The following is a 16,885-nucleotide window of genomic DNA, read 5'->3' as shown; positions in this document are numbered from 1 at the left end:
TAAATTCCAATAGGATTTTAATGAAATTTGATTTCTTCTCATTTGACATTCTTGTTACTGATACTCTTGTTATTTTTCTTGAATAAATTTTCTTTTCATTACTTTTAAAATAGATTGTATAATTATGTAATTGAAATTTATGAAATAACTTTTTAATCCCTTTTTGGTTTTTTTCCCAACAAATTTTTTAAGGATTATTCTCCAAGGGTAAACAAAATTTTGCTTCTAGAGTATCACTGATTGCATATAGCTTTTGTCAGATTTAATATGAGTATAATATGTTTGTTGGGGAGGTGTTGAGATCAGTTGGAAGTGAAATAGTATTTTTCTTTGGGAGAATTTTGGGGGAAACACTTTTTTCAAAAGAACATGTTTAAGTACTTCCTTGTAATAACATGTAAACATAAATTTTTTCCAAGTTATTTCTCTCAGTTGTTGGAAGAGCATGGTCCCTTGGACATGAATAATAAAATGTTCTCTGAAGAATATGAATTCTTCCCAGAAGAAACTCGGCAAATACTAGAAAAAGCCGGAGGTTTGAAATCTTTTCTCTTGGGATGTCCTCGTTTTGTTGTGATTGACAACTGTATTGCATTGAAGAAAGTTGCATTACGGCTTAAGAAAAAGAGAAAGAAGAAAAACATTAAGACAAAAGTGGAAGAAATTTCAAAAACAGGGGAGTATTTACGAGTTAAACTACCACTGAATCCAACCGCGAGGGAATTTAAACCAGATGTAAAGTCCAAACCAGTGTCTGAGTTATCTTCGGCACCAGCTTCTGAGGACGTGAAGCCCAAACCTGTATCTGCTAATTCTCCCCAACCAACCTGTGAAGCTGTGAAGCCGAAACCAGTGTCTGATAATTCTTCTAGATCAGCTTCTGAGGATGAGAAGCCCAAGGAGGTCTCTTTTGATTCTCCCACATCAGTGTCTGAGGATGCCAGTCACAAGCAAGTATCCTGTAATTCTCCCAAACCAGCCTCTGAGGATGTGAAACCAACCTACTGGTCTCAACCCCATTTGGTTACAGGATACTGTACATACCTCCCCTTTCGGGGATTTGACATTACCCAGACACCACCAACATATATGAACGTGTTACCCAGTTTGCCCCAGTACACTAACATTTATACACCTCTAGCCAACGTTCCTTCTGAATATCAGCTGCAAAGATCAGTACCAGTGGCGCCATCGTTTGTAGCCAGTGACAGACCAGATGAAAGTGCTGCTGTATATTTTGAGGGTCCTCATTTGAATGCTGAGAATACTCCTCCTGGTAACGAGATTGCCCCTAAAACACAGATCCTTCAGGAATCTTTGGAAGTATCAGTAAAGACACAGTGCAGCACAAATGGTGACGGTACAGCCCTCAGTGGGTCTAACAGCCATGAAGGTCACTGTGGAAATTCTGCCAACAAGTGGGAAGTAAATCTAGAAAGTACCGACGAAATAACAAATATTCCACATAGACAAATGGCTGCTATACAGGTAAGACCTAAATAGAAAAAAGTAATCTCAATACTGAAGTTAAATTTTCCTTTTCATCTTTCTTTGCCATTTACTAAAATTCTTTTAAATTATTGACTTTATAATGGTTATGAAAGCTTTTGCCTGGAAATGTTTTAAAAATATGAACCCGTTTGTAGGGCATGATCAGTAATTCAGAAAGAATTTTTGGGTCTAGTAAATAATACCCTTCTTCCCTAACCAAGTTTTGTACCAGTTGAGAAATGAGATAGAGGAATCAGCAGATGGAGCCATCACGTTAATGATTAATAATGGCACCATTGAGGATGATGTAGTTACTTCTGTAGCACTTGCACATCCTGGTATTGAAGCCCTGACACACCAGCCTACCTACCCAGTTAGAGCTAGACCAGGAAACCTCACAACGTGGGGTGCTTGCCCCCATAGACTTACTGTATGGAGAATGAAAGGAAATATGCTTTTGGCACAGGTGGCCCCAAAAAACAGAGTCTGGGCTACATGTGACCAGTTTCTTTTACGAAAACCAGTTTCTCTAAAAAGACAACCAGGTGGAGAGAAACAAAAGAGATGTGAATAAAAGTTACTAACAAGCATGAGAATAAGTTTATGTTCTGTAGTTCACTTTATCGGGCATGAATTCATTAGACCCTTGTTGGATTATCCCCCTCCTCATTATGTTTTCTGTTTTCTAGAAAGCTCTGAAAGCACATGTTAGAGTAATAAACCAAAATCATTTTCATTTTTACCAATTCTACATGATAGCTCTTTCCTAATACAAGAATTTGTAGAAAGTGTGAGTTATTGAAATTGGAGAAAAATAAATAAAACACACCTCGAAAAAATTGTGAGCATGTCTTAAAATGTCATTACATAATGGATTTATTTTACCACAGGAATTGAGCTTAATGGAATTATTTGTTTTTCCCCAAAGGTGTCCTGGAATATAACACATCAAGAGGTCAATACTGAGCCATATGATCCTTTTGAGGCACAACAGGTGAGTCAGAATTGTATTAGACTATTTAAAGGTTTTTTAGTTTTCATTATTATAACTAGATGGCAATGATGAACTAGAACTATTTTGGAATCTGCTAATTCCATATAAAATGTTACCATGCAATAAGCTTTAGAACATGACAAAAAAAAATTGTTTTTATTGAATTTGGGAAAGAGGCAGAAGCAAAAGTGTTTTTTCCCTAGCTTATTTATTTCAAAGTATAATGGCTTTATTGTTTTAACTGGTATAATGAGCCTCTATTAATTTATATATAAGAGCTTATTCATGTGAATGATACAGAAAGTTTTATAATAAAAACCTTCACCATTATAAGAATGATTCAGTTAGAAAAGCTATTAATATAATATATTGTGTTAATGTATCTTAAGAAAAGTTATTTGGCCAACTCCATAGTTCCTGAAAGGTATTAGATAAATTCAATTCCCCTTCTCATCTAAAACTCATAATAATATGGGGAAAGATGAATACTTCTCCACATGCTAATATCTTTTTCTCAAGCCAAAGCCTTCATCTCACTTTTAGGTGAAACATGACCATTAGTATTTTATTATCCTGGAGATAGCAACTGACAAAATTAAGAGAAGTAAGATTGTAAAAGAGGAGGTGTAGTATTCTTTCTTACGGAGGCTAACATTGTGTATCTGGAAGATTAAAAAACAATCAAGTGAAAATGCAATACCAAACTCTAAGAGAATTCAGAAAGGTGATTGGATAGAATACTTTTCCATACATAAACAACAATCTGTTGCAAAGTATACTAGAAGATAAAATTCCATTTTTAATAGTAACCAAAAGATAAAATAGTTAAATCTATGAAAGAAAACTTTAAAATGCTACTGAGAAACGCACAAAAGACTTACGTAAATGAAAAGTATTGAATAGGAAGGTCCATTATTGTGAAGAGACTGGTTGTCCCTAAAGCTTTTAACACAGTTCCAGTACAATCATGAACAACATGTATTAGTTACCTGTTGCTACATAACAAATTACCTTAAAACCTAGTGCCTTAAAACGACAATAAACATTTATGATCTCACAGCTTCTGAGTCAGCAATTGAGCGGTTCAGCTGATGGTTCTGGAGATTGCTGAGGACTTGCAGCCAAGATATAGACCAGGGCTCATCTGGCCATCTGCAAGGAGTAACTGGGGTTGGAGGTTCTGTTTCCAAGATGGCTCACTCACACAGCTAACAAGTTGCTGCTGACTATTGGTGGGGGCTTCAGTTCCTTGCCTGTGGACCTCCATGTAGGACCACTTGAGTGTCCTCATGTCCTCATGGGGCTTGGCTTTCCCCAGAGTGGTTGATCCAAGGTAGAAGTAGCAATAGCATTCATGACCTACTTTAGAAAGCCACTTTCTATCACTTCTTATGTATTCTCTTAGTCACACAGACCAACCCAAAAACCCTGATACATTGTAGAGGAGGATTGTACAAGGGTATAAATACCAAGAGGTGAGGATCTTGAGGGCCACCTTGGTGGCTGCCTCCTGCACAGGGTTTATCTGAAACTGGACAAATTGATTCTGAACTTCACATAGAAAAGTAAGCATCAGGAATGCCCAAGGAGAAGAAATTACAAGAAAGGGAGTTGTGCATCTAGATAGCGAAATACAATATGAATCTATTTTAGCACATAAATAGGACGTTAAAATAAGAGACAATAGAACAAAAGAAAATAGAAACTTAAGGTATAATAAATAAAAATGGTATTAGTGAACAGAAAGTAGTTTATTAAATATGTGGTATTAGGAGAAACGGGTTGCCTGTCTAGAAGAAATTAATTTGGGTCCCCACCTTATTTCCACATACCAAAGTAAATTCCAGACAGATCAAAGATTTCAGTATTAAAAAGCAGATCCACAATTTACCTAGAAAAAAAAGGGAAATTTTTTTCATGAGATTAATAAACAGTATAACAAAGAGTATCTGTTTATATATACACATATATAATCTGTGTGTACATATGCATAGCATGTATTTGTATATGGACAAATAGACACATGATGTCAAAACACTAATGACAAACTAGGAAAATTATTTGCGGTATAGGGACAGATAGAGAACTAATTGCCTTGTTTAATGTACAAAGTTTCTGTAAATTAATCAGGGAAAGATTAATGCAAAAATGGGAATGGATGTGAATAGACAATCCACAATAAAATAAGGATGATTTTTTAAACATATAAAAAGATGCCCAGCTCCACCTGAAATAAGAAAGTCATTTATGCACTGTTGAAAGAATGTAAAAATGTAAATTTCTGGGGATGGCAATTGGGAATTTACCTGCACTCCTATATATGTATAGAGACCAGTGAACAAGGGTATTTGCATATTTGTTTCATCTGCGTTAGTGTCAGCAAAAAATTGAATACAACCTAAATATCCATCAGTATTAGACTCATTAAGTGAATTATAGTCCAGCAATTTTATTATTACTGATATGGAATGGTTTACAAGACCAGATAGATAATTAAGTAGGAAGAAGTAAGGTTAGATTGTGTTGCTATGCTTGGTACAAATAGCTTTATAGTTTTGGCCAATTAAAAAAGTAATGTAATGGGGTGCCTGGGTGGCTCAGTCAGTTAAGTGTCTGATGACAGCTCAGAGCCTGGGGCCTGCTTTGGATTCTGTGTCTCCCTCTCTCTCTGCCCCTCCCCCACACTCACTCACTCACACACACACACACACACACACACACACTCTCTCTCTCTCTCTCTCTCTCTCTCTCTCTCTGTCTCAAAAATGACATTTAAAAAAAAATGTAGAACTCTTAATTTTTTTAATGAACAATACTGAAAATTATGGAGGAGAAATTAAAAATCATCTATGTTGCCTTCTCCCTTATTTACATTTTGATGTGCAGCCCTTAGGCCTTATTTTAACATTTACATTTAAGTAAGCAATTCTTTTTACACTTGATCTTAGCCAAAAGGCCGAGAAGCGATAACAATTCTTTTTAAAAGATAGGATTGTAGCTTATATGTTGTGTTTAAAATTTTCGGTATTTATATGTTATGGATTTTTTCCATGTCAGTAAATATAGATTTTTACCATCATGTTTAACGCAGACTTGGTATTCTATTGTATGAATATGATAGTTTATTTGATTAGTTTCTTACTGTTGAACATTTAGATTGTGTCAGCTTTTCAGGCATACGAACAGTGCTGTAGTGAACATTTTTGCGTATAGAATATCTGGTGTTGAGTTCTTATAGCATACTGAGTTCTAAACCAGGTATGCTCTTCACCCTCACATTTTTTCATCAGTATTGGGAGAATTCAAAAACCCTTGTTAAATTAGCAGTTAGTTTCAGGACCTTATCATCAGTGTGGCTGAGTGTTGGCTTCTCCACCAGTGAGACTTGCAGTTAATCCCCAGCACTGTTGCTTTTCCTCAGGGGCTTTAAGAAGTTGCCTGATTTCTCTCAACTTTGGTTTTCTGATCTCTAAAAGGTGTGAATAATGTTCTTACAGAATTGTGGTGAAGTTTGTATGTGATAACATAGAGATGGCTATAATTTCTTGTTCCTTTGGTGACTTGGGCGTATAAATTGATACATAATAATAAGTTGTTCATTCATTGTGATTCTTTTGCTGAATTGAGAATGAACACAGAGGTAACTAAGGTCTAAAACCATAAAGTCTTTCTCCTGGGTCGTAGTGGGGTTGACCATTTAATTTATTATTTAAACGTGGACTCTCTATTCATGCTGCCAAACTTTTAGTCTGGACAAATAAAAATTGGGACACTCAAAACAGACTGACATGTGTGGTCACTCTGGTCACAGCTCATAGTTCTCTAACTGATAAATCACTGAATTTCAAAACCTTGATTCTCTGCTTTTTTTTTAAACTTGGAAGATGCTGAGGTGCAGGAGGTGGGGGAAGATAGACCTAGGTTTGTGCCCCTGGGATAGAGTTCCAGGCTTGGCCACTAAGGCCCTGGGGAGAGCAGTCAGCCGCGACTGGGCGGACTTGCCAGCCCACCCAGACGCCTTTCAGACACACAGGTGTGATTGCTGACTGTCTCAGCAGAATGAAAGGTTTTTTTAATTTTTTTAGATGTTTGTTTATTTTTGGGAGAGAGTGAAACAAAGAGCACGAGTGGGGGCGGGACAGAGAGAGAAAGGGAGACAGAATCCAAAGCAGGCTCCAGGCTGAGACACAGAGCCCAGTCCAGAGCTCAAACTCAACAGACTGCCAGATCATGACCTCAGCTCAAATCCAAGGTTTAACCGACTAAGCCGCCCAGTCTCCCTTCAGAATGAAAGGTTTTTATTTTTATTTATTTTTTTCAGAATGAAAGGTTTTTAAAAACACGTAAATAACATTTCTTGTTGGACAATATTTCACATTCAATATGCTTCTGTTTTTGCTTTTGCTTTTTAAGCTGGTCCAAGAGATAGTTACATAACTGGAAACCATTGATAATATTTTAACTTGTCATTTTTACAACTGTCCATTTGAAACACTTAAAAGTAGGGTCAAAGTTAATATGTTTTGTTCATATCTAAAATGCATATGTACATACAGCTTTTTAAACCTAATAAATAGTTCTTGATGTTAATCATGGAGAATGATATTCACATCACACTATTGATTTAGTAATACTGAACCCTTTTAAGACAAATATTCAGAACTAATTATAGGACAGATTGAAATGTTTCATTATGAGTTACAGTAATATGAATAATTGTACTTTAAAAAGAGTTGGCTTTGCTAACCACTGTTTAGGAGGTTTTAATTCTTGAATTATCATGACATTTCCCTTGTAAATTTTCATCTGCCTCTTTTTCTCTTCTGTTTATTTTAAGAGACTGTTTGGAACAAGATGAGAAAAGGGTATTTTAAACTATTTTAACAGATAATTTTGTAACTTTTAGGGAGATCTTTCACAGATTGAGAAGGAGTACCAGGTTTTACAAGAGCAGCTTAAGGAAGCATGTGAAAATTATGAGCAGATTAAACTCAAGGTCTTGGAAGAGACCAAGGACATGGAAGAAAAGTTGAAAAGGAACTCAGAAGAAAACAAGGTAATTCTGTCCGAAACTTCTCTTTAGTAGCATGTGGCATGATCAGGAGGTCTGTACTTTAGTAGCCTCAGTTAGCTGAGTCAGCAGCATTGTTGGCTGAACAACGGATTTTTTCTTAATAATGCTTTTTTAAATTTCTGTATGACATTAAAGTAGCAGTGTTTTTGCAGTGTTTTAGAACCTGTGCTATATGTTGCCTTGTAAGAAAAGGGCTGTGAATCTGGGTTTTCGTTTATTTATACTCAGTTGCTTCTTTAATAAATCTGTTTTCTGGTGACTGAGATTTTTGTTTGTTTGTTTTTTAATTTACATCCAAGTTAGCATATGGTGCAACAATGATTTCAGGAGTAGATTCCTTAAAGCCCTTTACCCATTTAGCCCATCCCCCCTCCCACAGCCCCTCCAGTAACCCTCTGTTTGTTCTCCATATTTAAGAGTCTTTTATGTTTTGTTCCCCTCCCTATTTTTTATTATTTTTGCTTCACTTCCCTTAGGTTCATCTGTTTTGTCTCTTAAAGTCTTCATATCAGCAAAGTCCTATGATATTTGTCTTTCTCTGACTAATTTCACTTAGCATAATACCCTCTAGTTCCATCCACTTAGTCGCAAGTGGCAAGATTGCATTCTTTTTGATTGTCAAGTAATATTCCATATGTATATATATATCTATATATATCTATATATAGATATATATATATATCTCACATCTTCATCCATCCATCCATTGATGGACATTTGGGCTTTTTCCATGCTTTGGCTGTTGTTAATAGTGCTGCTATAAACACTGGGGTGCATGTGTCCCTTTGAAACAGCACACCTGTATCCGTTGGATAAATACCTATAGTGTAATTGCTGGGTTGTAGGGTAGTTCTAGTTTTAATTTTTCTGGTGACTAAGTTCTAAGTTAATCCTTGTTTATATTGAGAGGCAGTGTAGCATTAGTGATTCATAGTGTGAGCCTTGGGGTCCGACCAACTGGGTTCAGATTCAAGCTTGATTCCGTACCAGTTCTCATCTTGGGCAAGTCACTTAACTTCTTTGTGCTTTAGTTTCGTATCTGGAAATTTTGGGTGACAATAGCTCCCATTTCACAGGGGTAGATTAATACTTGTAAAGTACTTACAGCTGTGTATTGTGTAAGGGCTCTGTAAGTATTGCCTCTGCCACTGTTATTACTACTACTATTGTCATCACCTTACTCTGAAGGAAATGTAAGACTGACACATGAAGCTTAGGCATATTCGATCTGCAAAATCACCTAGACCATCTTGAATTGACCTTGAATTCCATCAGCTAAGATGGATTACAGTTACAGGTAACTGGCTATTGGAATTAATTAGTGGCAAGGCACACGGAATTGGTGGGGAAATGAATTATAGATGTAAAGGAATCTTAGCGTGTTTCTTTTTAAAACCTGAGGTCTTCTGTACAGGCATAACAAGTGGATGTTAGTTAATTTAAGAAAGGAAGGATTTACACTTATCATGGTAAGCATTGCCTAATTTTTAGAATTGTCAATTCACTGTCTTACACACCTGAAACAAATTCAACATGGTATGTCAAGTATACTTCAATTAAACACAAAAAAGGTAAGAATTTGTTCCAGAAGTCTGGATCAGTAACTGTGGTAGCATATTACAAAGAAGAAAATTAGCTTAGTGGGATTTTAATCAGGGTATTATCGGTATTTAAGCACACCCAGAACAAAAGGGTCAGTTTGTAAAGGTAGCTGTTAAAATACTGCTGTTGTAATGGTTACCACGTTCCTGTTATAACTTGTCTTCACTTGGGGTGAGACAGGGGAGATTTGAAGGGTGAGAGCAATTGAAGAAACCAGACTTTCTGGTCAGTTGCCTGGTTGAATGAGATCTTCTGATTGGGAGAGGAGAAAAGGAGCAAAAATAAAACCCTGCACAGTAGTCACTCATAGAACACTAATTTGAGTAGACTGTCTGGGGGCTTAACAAAATAAAATATTTTTATAAGCTTTCTATTACCTCAGTAAAATTCAGTTTTACTAAATCCATATGAGAATGCTTATGGCCACCTGATTAAGTGATGAGAGCAGATTTTCAGACTCTGCCACTTGGGCTTCCGGTGAGCGAGCTTTGCTTCTCTCTGGCAGAGGCTTGTCCAGCTTTATAAACTGCTGGTCTGACTGGGTCCTGTATTTGTGCAGTTTCTCAAGGCATCTTCCTTTCTTTCTATACTTGACCAAGAGATTCACAGTGACTCAGTCACCTCGGGTGGAGGGCTGCTAGGGAGCCGCAGCTCTGACTGGGACTGGGCTTTTAATGTGCTTTTTTAACTTCACTGAGGCTCAGGTCTGCTTTCAAGTTGGGGGGGGGGGTCCTAAGAGTGTAGTCGGTCTGTTTTTTAAAAAAGCCATTATTTAGTCCCCCAGTTTTAGGCCTGTTGGGTTGTTAGATTTCCCATGTAAAATGTAGGCCCGTGTCCTGTCAGAATAAATTGCTCATCTGAGTTTTTAGGTTGTTGTCTATACAGGAGCCGATGCGATGTAGCTGTGGCCATTTCTTTATTAATCATGATTGTGTTCATAATTAGCTTGTGGAGAAATCTTTTATAAACATAAAAAGAAATGTGTGGCTTTTATTGATCTTTCCCATGGTCTTGGACTCTTTAGATCACTGAGGTCATCAGCTAATATTTCTACTTGAAAGTTGGTTGATACCACATACTAGGTACAACCACCCTTTGCACTCTAGACAAGCGATAGCAAATCATGTTTCCGAGCTCAGGCATCAGGAAGGCTGCCTAGGTTGAACTCCAGCACTACCATCTGATACCTCTGTTACCTTAGTTTACTTAACCTCTTTGACCCTCAGCTTCCTTGTTAGTAATACAATCTGTACTTCGTAGGTTTTTGAGGACTCACAGGGGTGGTTGGACGAGGGTGGGTTGTCCAGACATACTAAGTATAGTTAGAAGGAAGAGTTGTCCCACCCAAAATGCCACTCATGCCCCTACTCAGAAAAATTGTTTACAAAGCAGTTAAAGAGTGCTTGGCATATAAAAAGCATCAATAAAAATCTGAGCTAGCTATTGTATATAGCTGATGGGGTTTTATTATCATGAGCTAGGATGGCCTTAATAGTTATTTAGGCCAGTTATCTGTTATGTCGGAGGAAAATACCTGTTCTAAAGCCAGAATCTCCTGTTGGTTTTACCTCTAACTTGCAGTTGGCAGATCATAACTGACTGCAGTATTGCTCACGGGTTTATGTTCTTTTTAATTTATTAAGATAAAATTCATCATTTTATTCATTACAAAGTATGTAATTCAGTGGTTTTCAGTATACTCACAATGTTATATGACCATTAACACTATCTAATTCCAGAACCATTGTCATAACGCCAAAAAGAAACCCTGTTGTACCCATTAAGCAATCATTGCTCGTCTCCCCTGTTCTTAAGGTACTTTAATGAGATTTTCATATAGCTAAGATGGGTATTTAAGTTGACTTTGGCTCTTAAAACATAATCAAAATAATTTTGACCTAGAATAAGTTAATGGAGTAGAATTTTAAAACTTTGTCCTATTTTTACATCAAAACAGAATCTTGGGCCCTGCCTGCCAAAAATTCCTCAGCCCACATCTGTGTAGAGGTGGGGTTCTCCTGTTCGTTCAGTCATGATCTTTGCCAACTTCAGCCTTTTTTTTTTAAGTTTATTTATTTATTTTGAGAGAGAGAGCAAGAGCACAAGCAGGCTCCTCACTGTCAGCATGCTGCCTGAATGGGGCTTGATCCCACAAACCATGGGATCGTGACCTGAGCTAAAATCGACAGTCGGACACACTTAACTGACTGAGCCACCCAGGTGCCCCTCGGCCTTTTTTTTTTTTTTAAGTTTATCTATTTATTTTGGGGGGAAGTAAGCAGGGGAGGAGCAGAGAGAGAGGGAAAGAATCCCAAGCAGGCTCTGCGCTGTCAGCATGAAGTCTGACGTGGGATTTGATCCCACGAATCGTGAGATCATGACCTGAGCCGAGATCAAGAGTCAGACGCTTAACTAACTGAACCATGTAGGCACCCTGAGTTCAGCGTTTATGATCTAACCTTTATGTAGCTCATTATGTGCCAGACTCAATTGTAAATTTTTTACATGGATTATTTAATCTCAAACAATCATAATATACTAATGTTACATAGTACACTAGTATTTTCTCCATTTTACTGTTAGGATATGGAGGCAGGAGCAGCTAATGCAACTTGCTGAAAGTCATACCAGTACTAAGTGGCAGAACAGTTAGTAAGTGTCAAGCTCTAGATCCCTTGCTTTTGTCCTCCCCTAAGAGAATGTCAGTTCCATAACCGTTTGAAAAATATTTCTCAGCACTTCACAAGCAGTATGGATGTGTCAGTTAATTGCTGCCATAATAATGCTGACTAACCACCACCCACAAAACCTTAGTGACCTATAATAGTAAATGTTAAGTGTGTGAGTCTGTGGATTGGTTTATCCCAGTTAGGCTGGGCTGGACTGTTTCACCTTTGGATCAGCTGAAGTTCTGTTGTTCTTGGCTTACTTGCTCATATACGTGGGGTCACCTGGCTATGGAATGATCTAGAATGGCCTCAGCTGGGATGATTGGGGCAACCAGCTCTGCTCTATGTGTCTTTCTTCTTCCAGTAAGTGCAAGGACAAGCAGGGATGGTCACACAAGAAATTTTCAGGCCTCTGCTGACGTCAGGTCTGCTAACATCCCATTAGATAAAGCAAGTCACATAGCCAGCCCAGATTCAGGGGTAGAGAAAAGAGACTGCTCTTTATGGAAGGAACCTGGACGGTCCCATGACAAAGGGTGTAGATAAGGATGGGACTGTGAATGCTATCCCTCTGCCATAGTAGGTCAGCACCAAAATTCACTAACATTCAGTAGTTAACCAAGAGCTTAAAAACCCTTCCATGATTGGTGCCGACCCTCCATCATCCACCTTCTCCTTTACTAGTTAGTTCTCTGCATTATCCTCTATACTTACTGGATAGCATTTGTCCTGTGATTTTTTTCACTTTTGGCTCTTTTCCTAGCACTGTTTCTTCTGCCTCAAGTGGCCTTCTTTCTCTCCAAGCCTGGCTCACTTCTCATTTTTTGGGTCCACCTAGCTCAGGCATCACTTTCTTAAGGGAGCAGTTGCTGATGGTAACCTCAGCTTTGGTTCAAGGTCCTTATTAATGCAATGGTAATAATAAATACCTCACTATATTATCCAGTGACTATTTTTGTTAACATTTTTGTTGAGCTATAATTCATTTACCATAAAACTCACCCATTTAAAGTATACAGTTCTGTGTTTGTGGTACACGTACACAGTTGCACAGCCATCACCACAGTCTAAGTTCAGAACGTTTTCATCACCTTCAGAAGAAATCTCATACCCACTGTCAGTAACTCTCCATTCTCCTCCCTCCCACCGCCCTAGGCAACCACTCATATACTGTATGGATCTGCCTATTCTGGGCATTTTATATAAATGGAGTCACACTCTGTGTGGTCTTTTGTGACTGCTTGCTTTCACTTAGCATAATGTTTTCAAGGTACATCCATGTACATCCACCCATGTAACACATGTCAGTACTTCATTCCATTTTACTGCTGAGTAATATTCTATTGAATGGCAGTGCCACATTTTATTTATCCACTCATCAGTTGATGGGGTTTTTTTTCTACTTTTCGACTGTATGAATAATGCTGCTGTGAATATCTGCCATGAATATCTGTGGGCATATGTTTTCATTTCTTTTTTTTTTTTTTAAGTTTATTTATTTATTTTGAGAGGGAGAGAGAGCATTCCAAGCAGGGTCTGCACTGTCAGCACGGAGCCTAACGCGGGGCTCAAACTCACGAACCGTGAGATCATGACCTGAGCCGAAACCAAGAGCCAGACACTTAACCAACTGAGACACCCAGGCACCACCATATGTTTTCATTTCTTGAGGGAATATGCTTAGGAGCAGAACTGCTGGGTCATACACTGACTCCATATTTAACTGCTTGAGAAACTGCCAGACTGTTCGAAAATAGTTGTAGAAGCTAACATCCCCACGAGTAGAGTGTATGAGGGTTCCAGCTTCTCCACATTCTCATTAATGCTTAGTATCAACCATCTTTTTGATTGTAGCCATCCTAATGGGTATGAAGTCATTTCTCATTGTGCTTTTGATCTGCATTTCCCTAAAGGCCAGTGGTGTGGAGCATCTTTTCATGTGCTTATTGTCTATTTATATATCTTCTTTGGAGAAATGTCTGTCCAATTTTTTGTCTGTTTATTAATTGGATTATTTGTCTTAAGCATTTCATATATGTTTAATCTGGGTGCAAATTGCTAGTTAAATATATGACTTCTAAATATTTTCTCCCATCTTCCATACTTGAAAATATATTTGTCCGATCTCCATTTTGCGGGTTGTCATTTCAGCTTCCTGATGGCATGATTTGCAGCACAGTTTTTTATTTCAGTATCGTCCACTTTTTTCTTTTGTTGTTTATTTTTGATGTCATATTTTAGAAACCTCGTAATCTAGGGTCATCAAGATTTACTTCTGTATTTTCTTCTAAGAGTTGTATAATTTTAGCTCCTCCATTTAGGTCTATGACTATTTTGAGTTAATTTTTGTGTGTGGTGTAGTAATTATCATTTATGCATACTTCCCCCACCAAACTGTTGTCATCTTTTAATTTTTTTTTTAATGTTTATTTTTGAGAGAGAGAGAGACAGAGAGCAAGCAGGGAAGGGGCAGAGAGAGGGAGACACAGAATCAGAAGCAGGCTCCAGGCTCTGTGCTGTCAGCACAGAGCCCGATGCAGGGCTCGAACTCACAGACTGTGAGATCATGATCTGAGCTGTAGTCGGCCGCCCAACCAACTGAGCCACCCAGGCACCCTTAAACTGTTGTCATCTTTGAATCTCAATGTACAGAATAGTTCTGCTGATGTTATCAAACAATGTGCATTTGAGCACCAAAGAACTGGGTTAACTGGGTTTAGTGAATTGTGGCTGCATATTCTGTGTCCGCCTACATCAGAGAACATCAGGCCTGCACTTCCGTGAAGATTGTTGCTTGAATATTTGCTAATATGTGGTTGAGGATATTATCCATTGTTTCATCTGACAAAATGTATTGGATGCTCCCTTCAGTATAAGCAGGCTCTGCTGGTCTTTCGGGACTTTTCTGCAGCGTCCTCTTTATGAGGCCCTAAGAAGTTGTTTCGCTCTGCTTTCACTACCTGGGCTTCTTTGTGCAGCAAACTTGTTTTTATTTTGTGGGTATAGCTCACTCTGTTTCCTCGGATTTTGTCTACCAGAAAAGTTTTAATGCTCTTTCTAAAGAATGGCTAACGCCTCATGCCATTTACTTTTATATTACTCTCACTTGTGGTTCTGTATTACCGTTTTTATCTTTTTATTTTGTTTTCTTTACCTACTTAGCATTCTTTTTATTTTGTCTTTTTTATTATTTATTTTGAGAGAGCATGCGGGGGAGGGGCAGAGAAGGAGACAGAATCCCATGCAGGTTCCATGTTGCCAGCACAGAGCTCGACTCAGGGCTCAGTCCCACAAACCATTGGACGCTTAACCGACTGAGCCACCCAGGCACCCCTTCCGCCTCCCATTTTCTTATCCATAAAAAAGTCAGCCTTGCCCGCTCGGCTACCCACAGGCTGTTAGGAAAGATGAAGTTTGATAATAGATGTGAAGCATTTGTAAAAGTAAAGCCTGGGAGCACCTGGGTGGCTCAGTCGGTTAAGCATCCGACTTCGTCTCAAGTCACGATCTCACAGTTTGTGAGTTTGAGCCCCGTGTCAGGCTCTGTGCTGATGGTTAGGAGACTGGAGCCTGCTTTAGATTCTCTGTCTCCCTTTCTCTGTCCCTCCCCTGCTCATGCTCTCTCTCTCTCTCTCTCAAAAATAAATAAACATTAAAAAAACAAACAAACATTAAAAAGCAAGGAGAAACCATTGAACTTGCCAGATAAAGCATGTTTGTAGACCGCCTCTAGGTTAGAGTCATTTAGGCTAGAGAATGAAGTGTGAACACTTCTAGGTGAGCTGAAGGGGTTCTTCAGAATCCCCGAGTGCGGTGAGGGGCTCTGAGTGCTGAGAGACCTGAAGGAAAGGAAAGGGTGTTTGAAGTATGTGCTTAGGAGGCTGACATACCCTCTGTCAGGGGCACTTAAATCAGGGGTCCAGTGAAACTTGAGGGTGTTGCAGAAGGGTCCTTGGAGGATGGAACAAATGTCAGAAGGAAGGCGGAGGCTACTACAGACAGGACTCTTTCGAGCAGGTTTCAGGGGAGATTCTGCACTTTCCCCTTTGCCTTCCCTGCACCACGTCTCTGCTCCCAGCACCCAGGATAAGACCGTGTCTTCTATAAATAGACTCTCATGGTCTGAGGACTTGCCCTCTGAACCCTGTAGACCTCCTTGCATCCAGTTCACAGTATAACCAGGTGCATCCTGGAACGAACTGGTGGACATTTAACTGACATTTCTAACATGGCTTTTCATGGGGAAATGCATTCCAGGTTACAACCAACCAACTGGTCAGCGGATTTGGAATAGGGTGGGACTTGCCCATATTGGGAAAGGCTGTTTTGGGGAACAAAGCATACCTGACTTGATTGTGTGCTGTTCTTGTGCTAGAACAGCCTGTTAGAATAGAAGTGTCTGTTGTATAGACAAATAAGACTCAGAAGAATGTTGTTTCTTTCTAAATGGTTATGTTGAAAAGCTGTTTGAATTCAGTATCTTTATTCCTTTGATTTCTAGTCTTTGTCAAACGCTTAGAAATTTCTGCTCTGTCCCATCAAACTGACTGCAGGGCCTGGGGTACCTGGGTGGCTCAGTCGGTTAAGTTTCCAGCTCAGGGTCCTGAGATCGAGCCCCCTGTCAGACTCCACACTGAGTGTGGAGCCTGCTTAAGATTCTCTCTCTCCCCCACTCTATCCCTCTCCCCTGCTCACTCGCACTCCCTCTTTCTCTCTCACTCAAAAGTAAAAAGATTTTTAAAAATGACTACAGGGTCAATATTATGGGGTTCTCACATATTTATTCACAGATTTATTTAAACATCCATATCTAGGTTAATGTGTCTATTTTCATGCTTCCTAGCCTAGTACATCTTCTGTGCTCTTTTTTGTTAATGGGATTTTTAACTGTTCATCAAAGGTAGAAACCTATCTTTAACTCTGTCAGCTTTTTTTTTTCAATTTTTTAAAATGTTTATTTTTGAGAGAGAGACAGAGCATGAGTGAGGGAGGGGCAGAGAGAGAGGAAGACACAGAATCTCAATCAGGCTCCAGGCTCTGAGCTGTCAGCACAGA

General features: G+C 38.7%; 1 protein-coding gene across 8 annotated transcripts in view; it reads left to right on the top strand.

Annotated features, from left to right (window-relative positions):
• The window catches only part of TTC3 (tetratricopeptide repeat domain 3), a 126,324-nt gene that overhangs the window by 85,959 nt on the left and 23,480 nt on the right, over positions 1 to 16,885 (top strand). For all 8 annotated transcript variants that reach the window (XM_042954454.1, XM_042954453.1, XM_042954456.1 and 5 more), the window contains 3 exons: positions 420 to 1,488; positions 2,420 to 2,485; positions 7,392 to 7,541. In XM_042954454.1, the coding sequence (XP_042810388.1) occupies positions 420 to 1,488; positions 2,420 to 2,485; positions 7,392 to 7,541 (1,285 nt within the window). The remainder of the gene's footprint in view (positions 1 to 419; positions 1,489 to 2,419; positions 2,486 to 7,391; positions 7,542 to 16,885) is intronic.

The sequence above is a fragment of the Panthera leo genome, chromosome C2, assembly GCF_018350215.1.
Source record: "Panthera leo isolate Ple1 chromosome C2, P.leo_Ple1_pat1.1, whole genome shotgun sequence".
Classification (NCBI taxonomy): Eukaryota; Metazoa; Chordata; class Mammalia; order Carnivora; family Felidae; genus Panthera; species Panthera leo.
The sequence above is the reverse complement of the archived record's forward strand: the minus strand, read 5'-3'. Positions and strand labels throughout refer to the sequence as shown.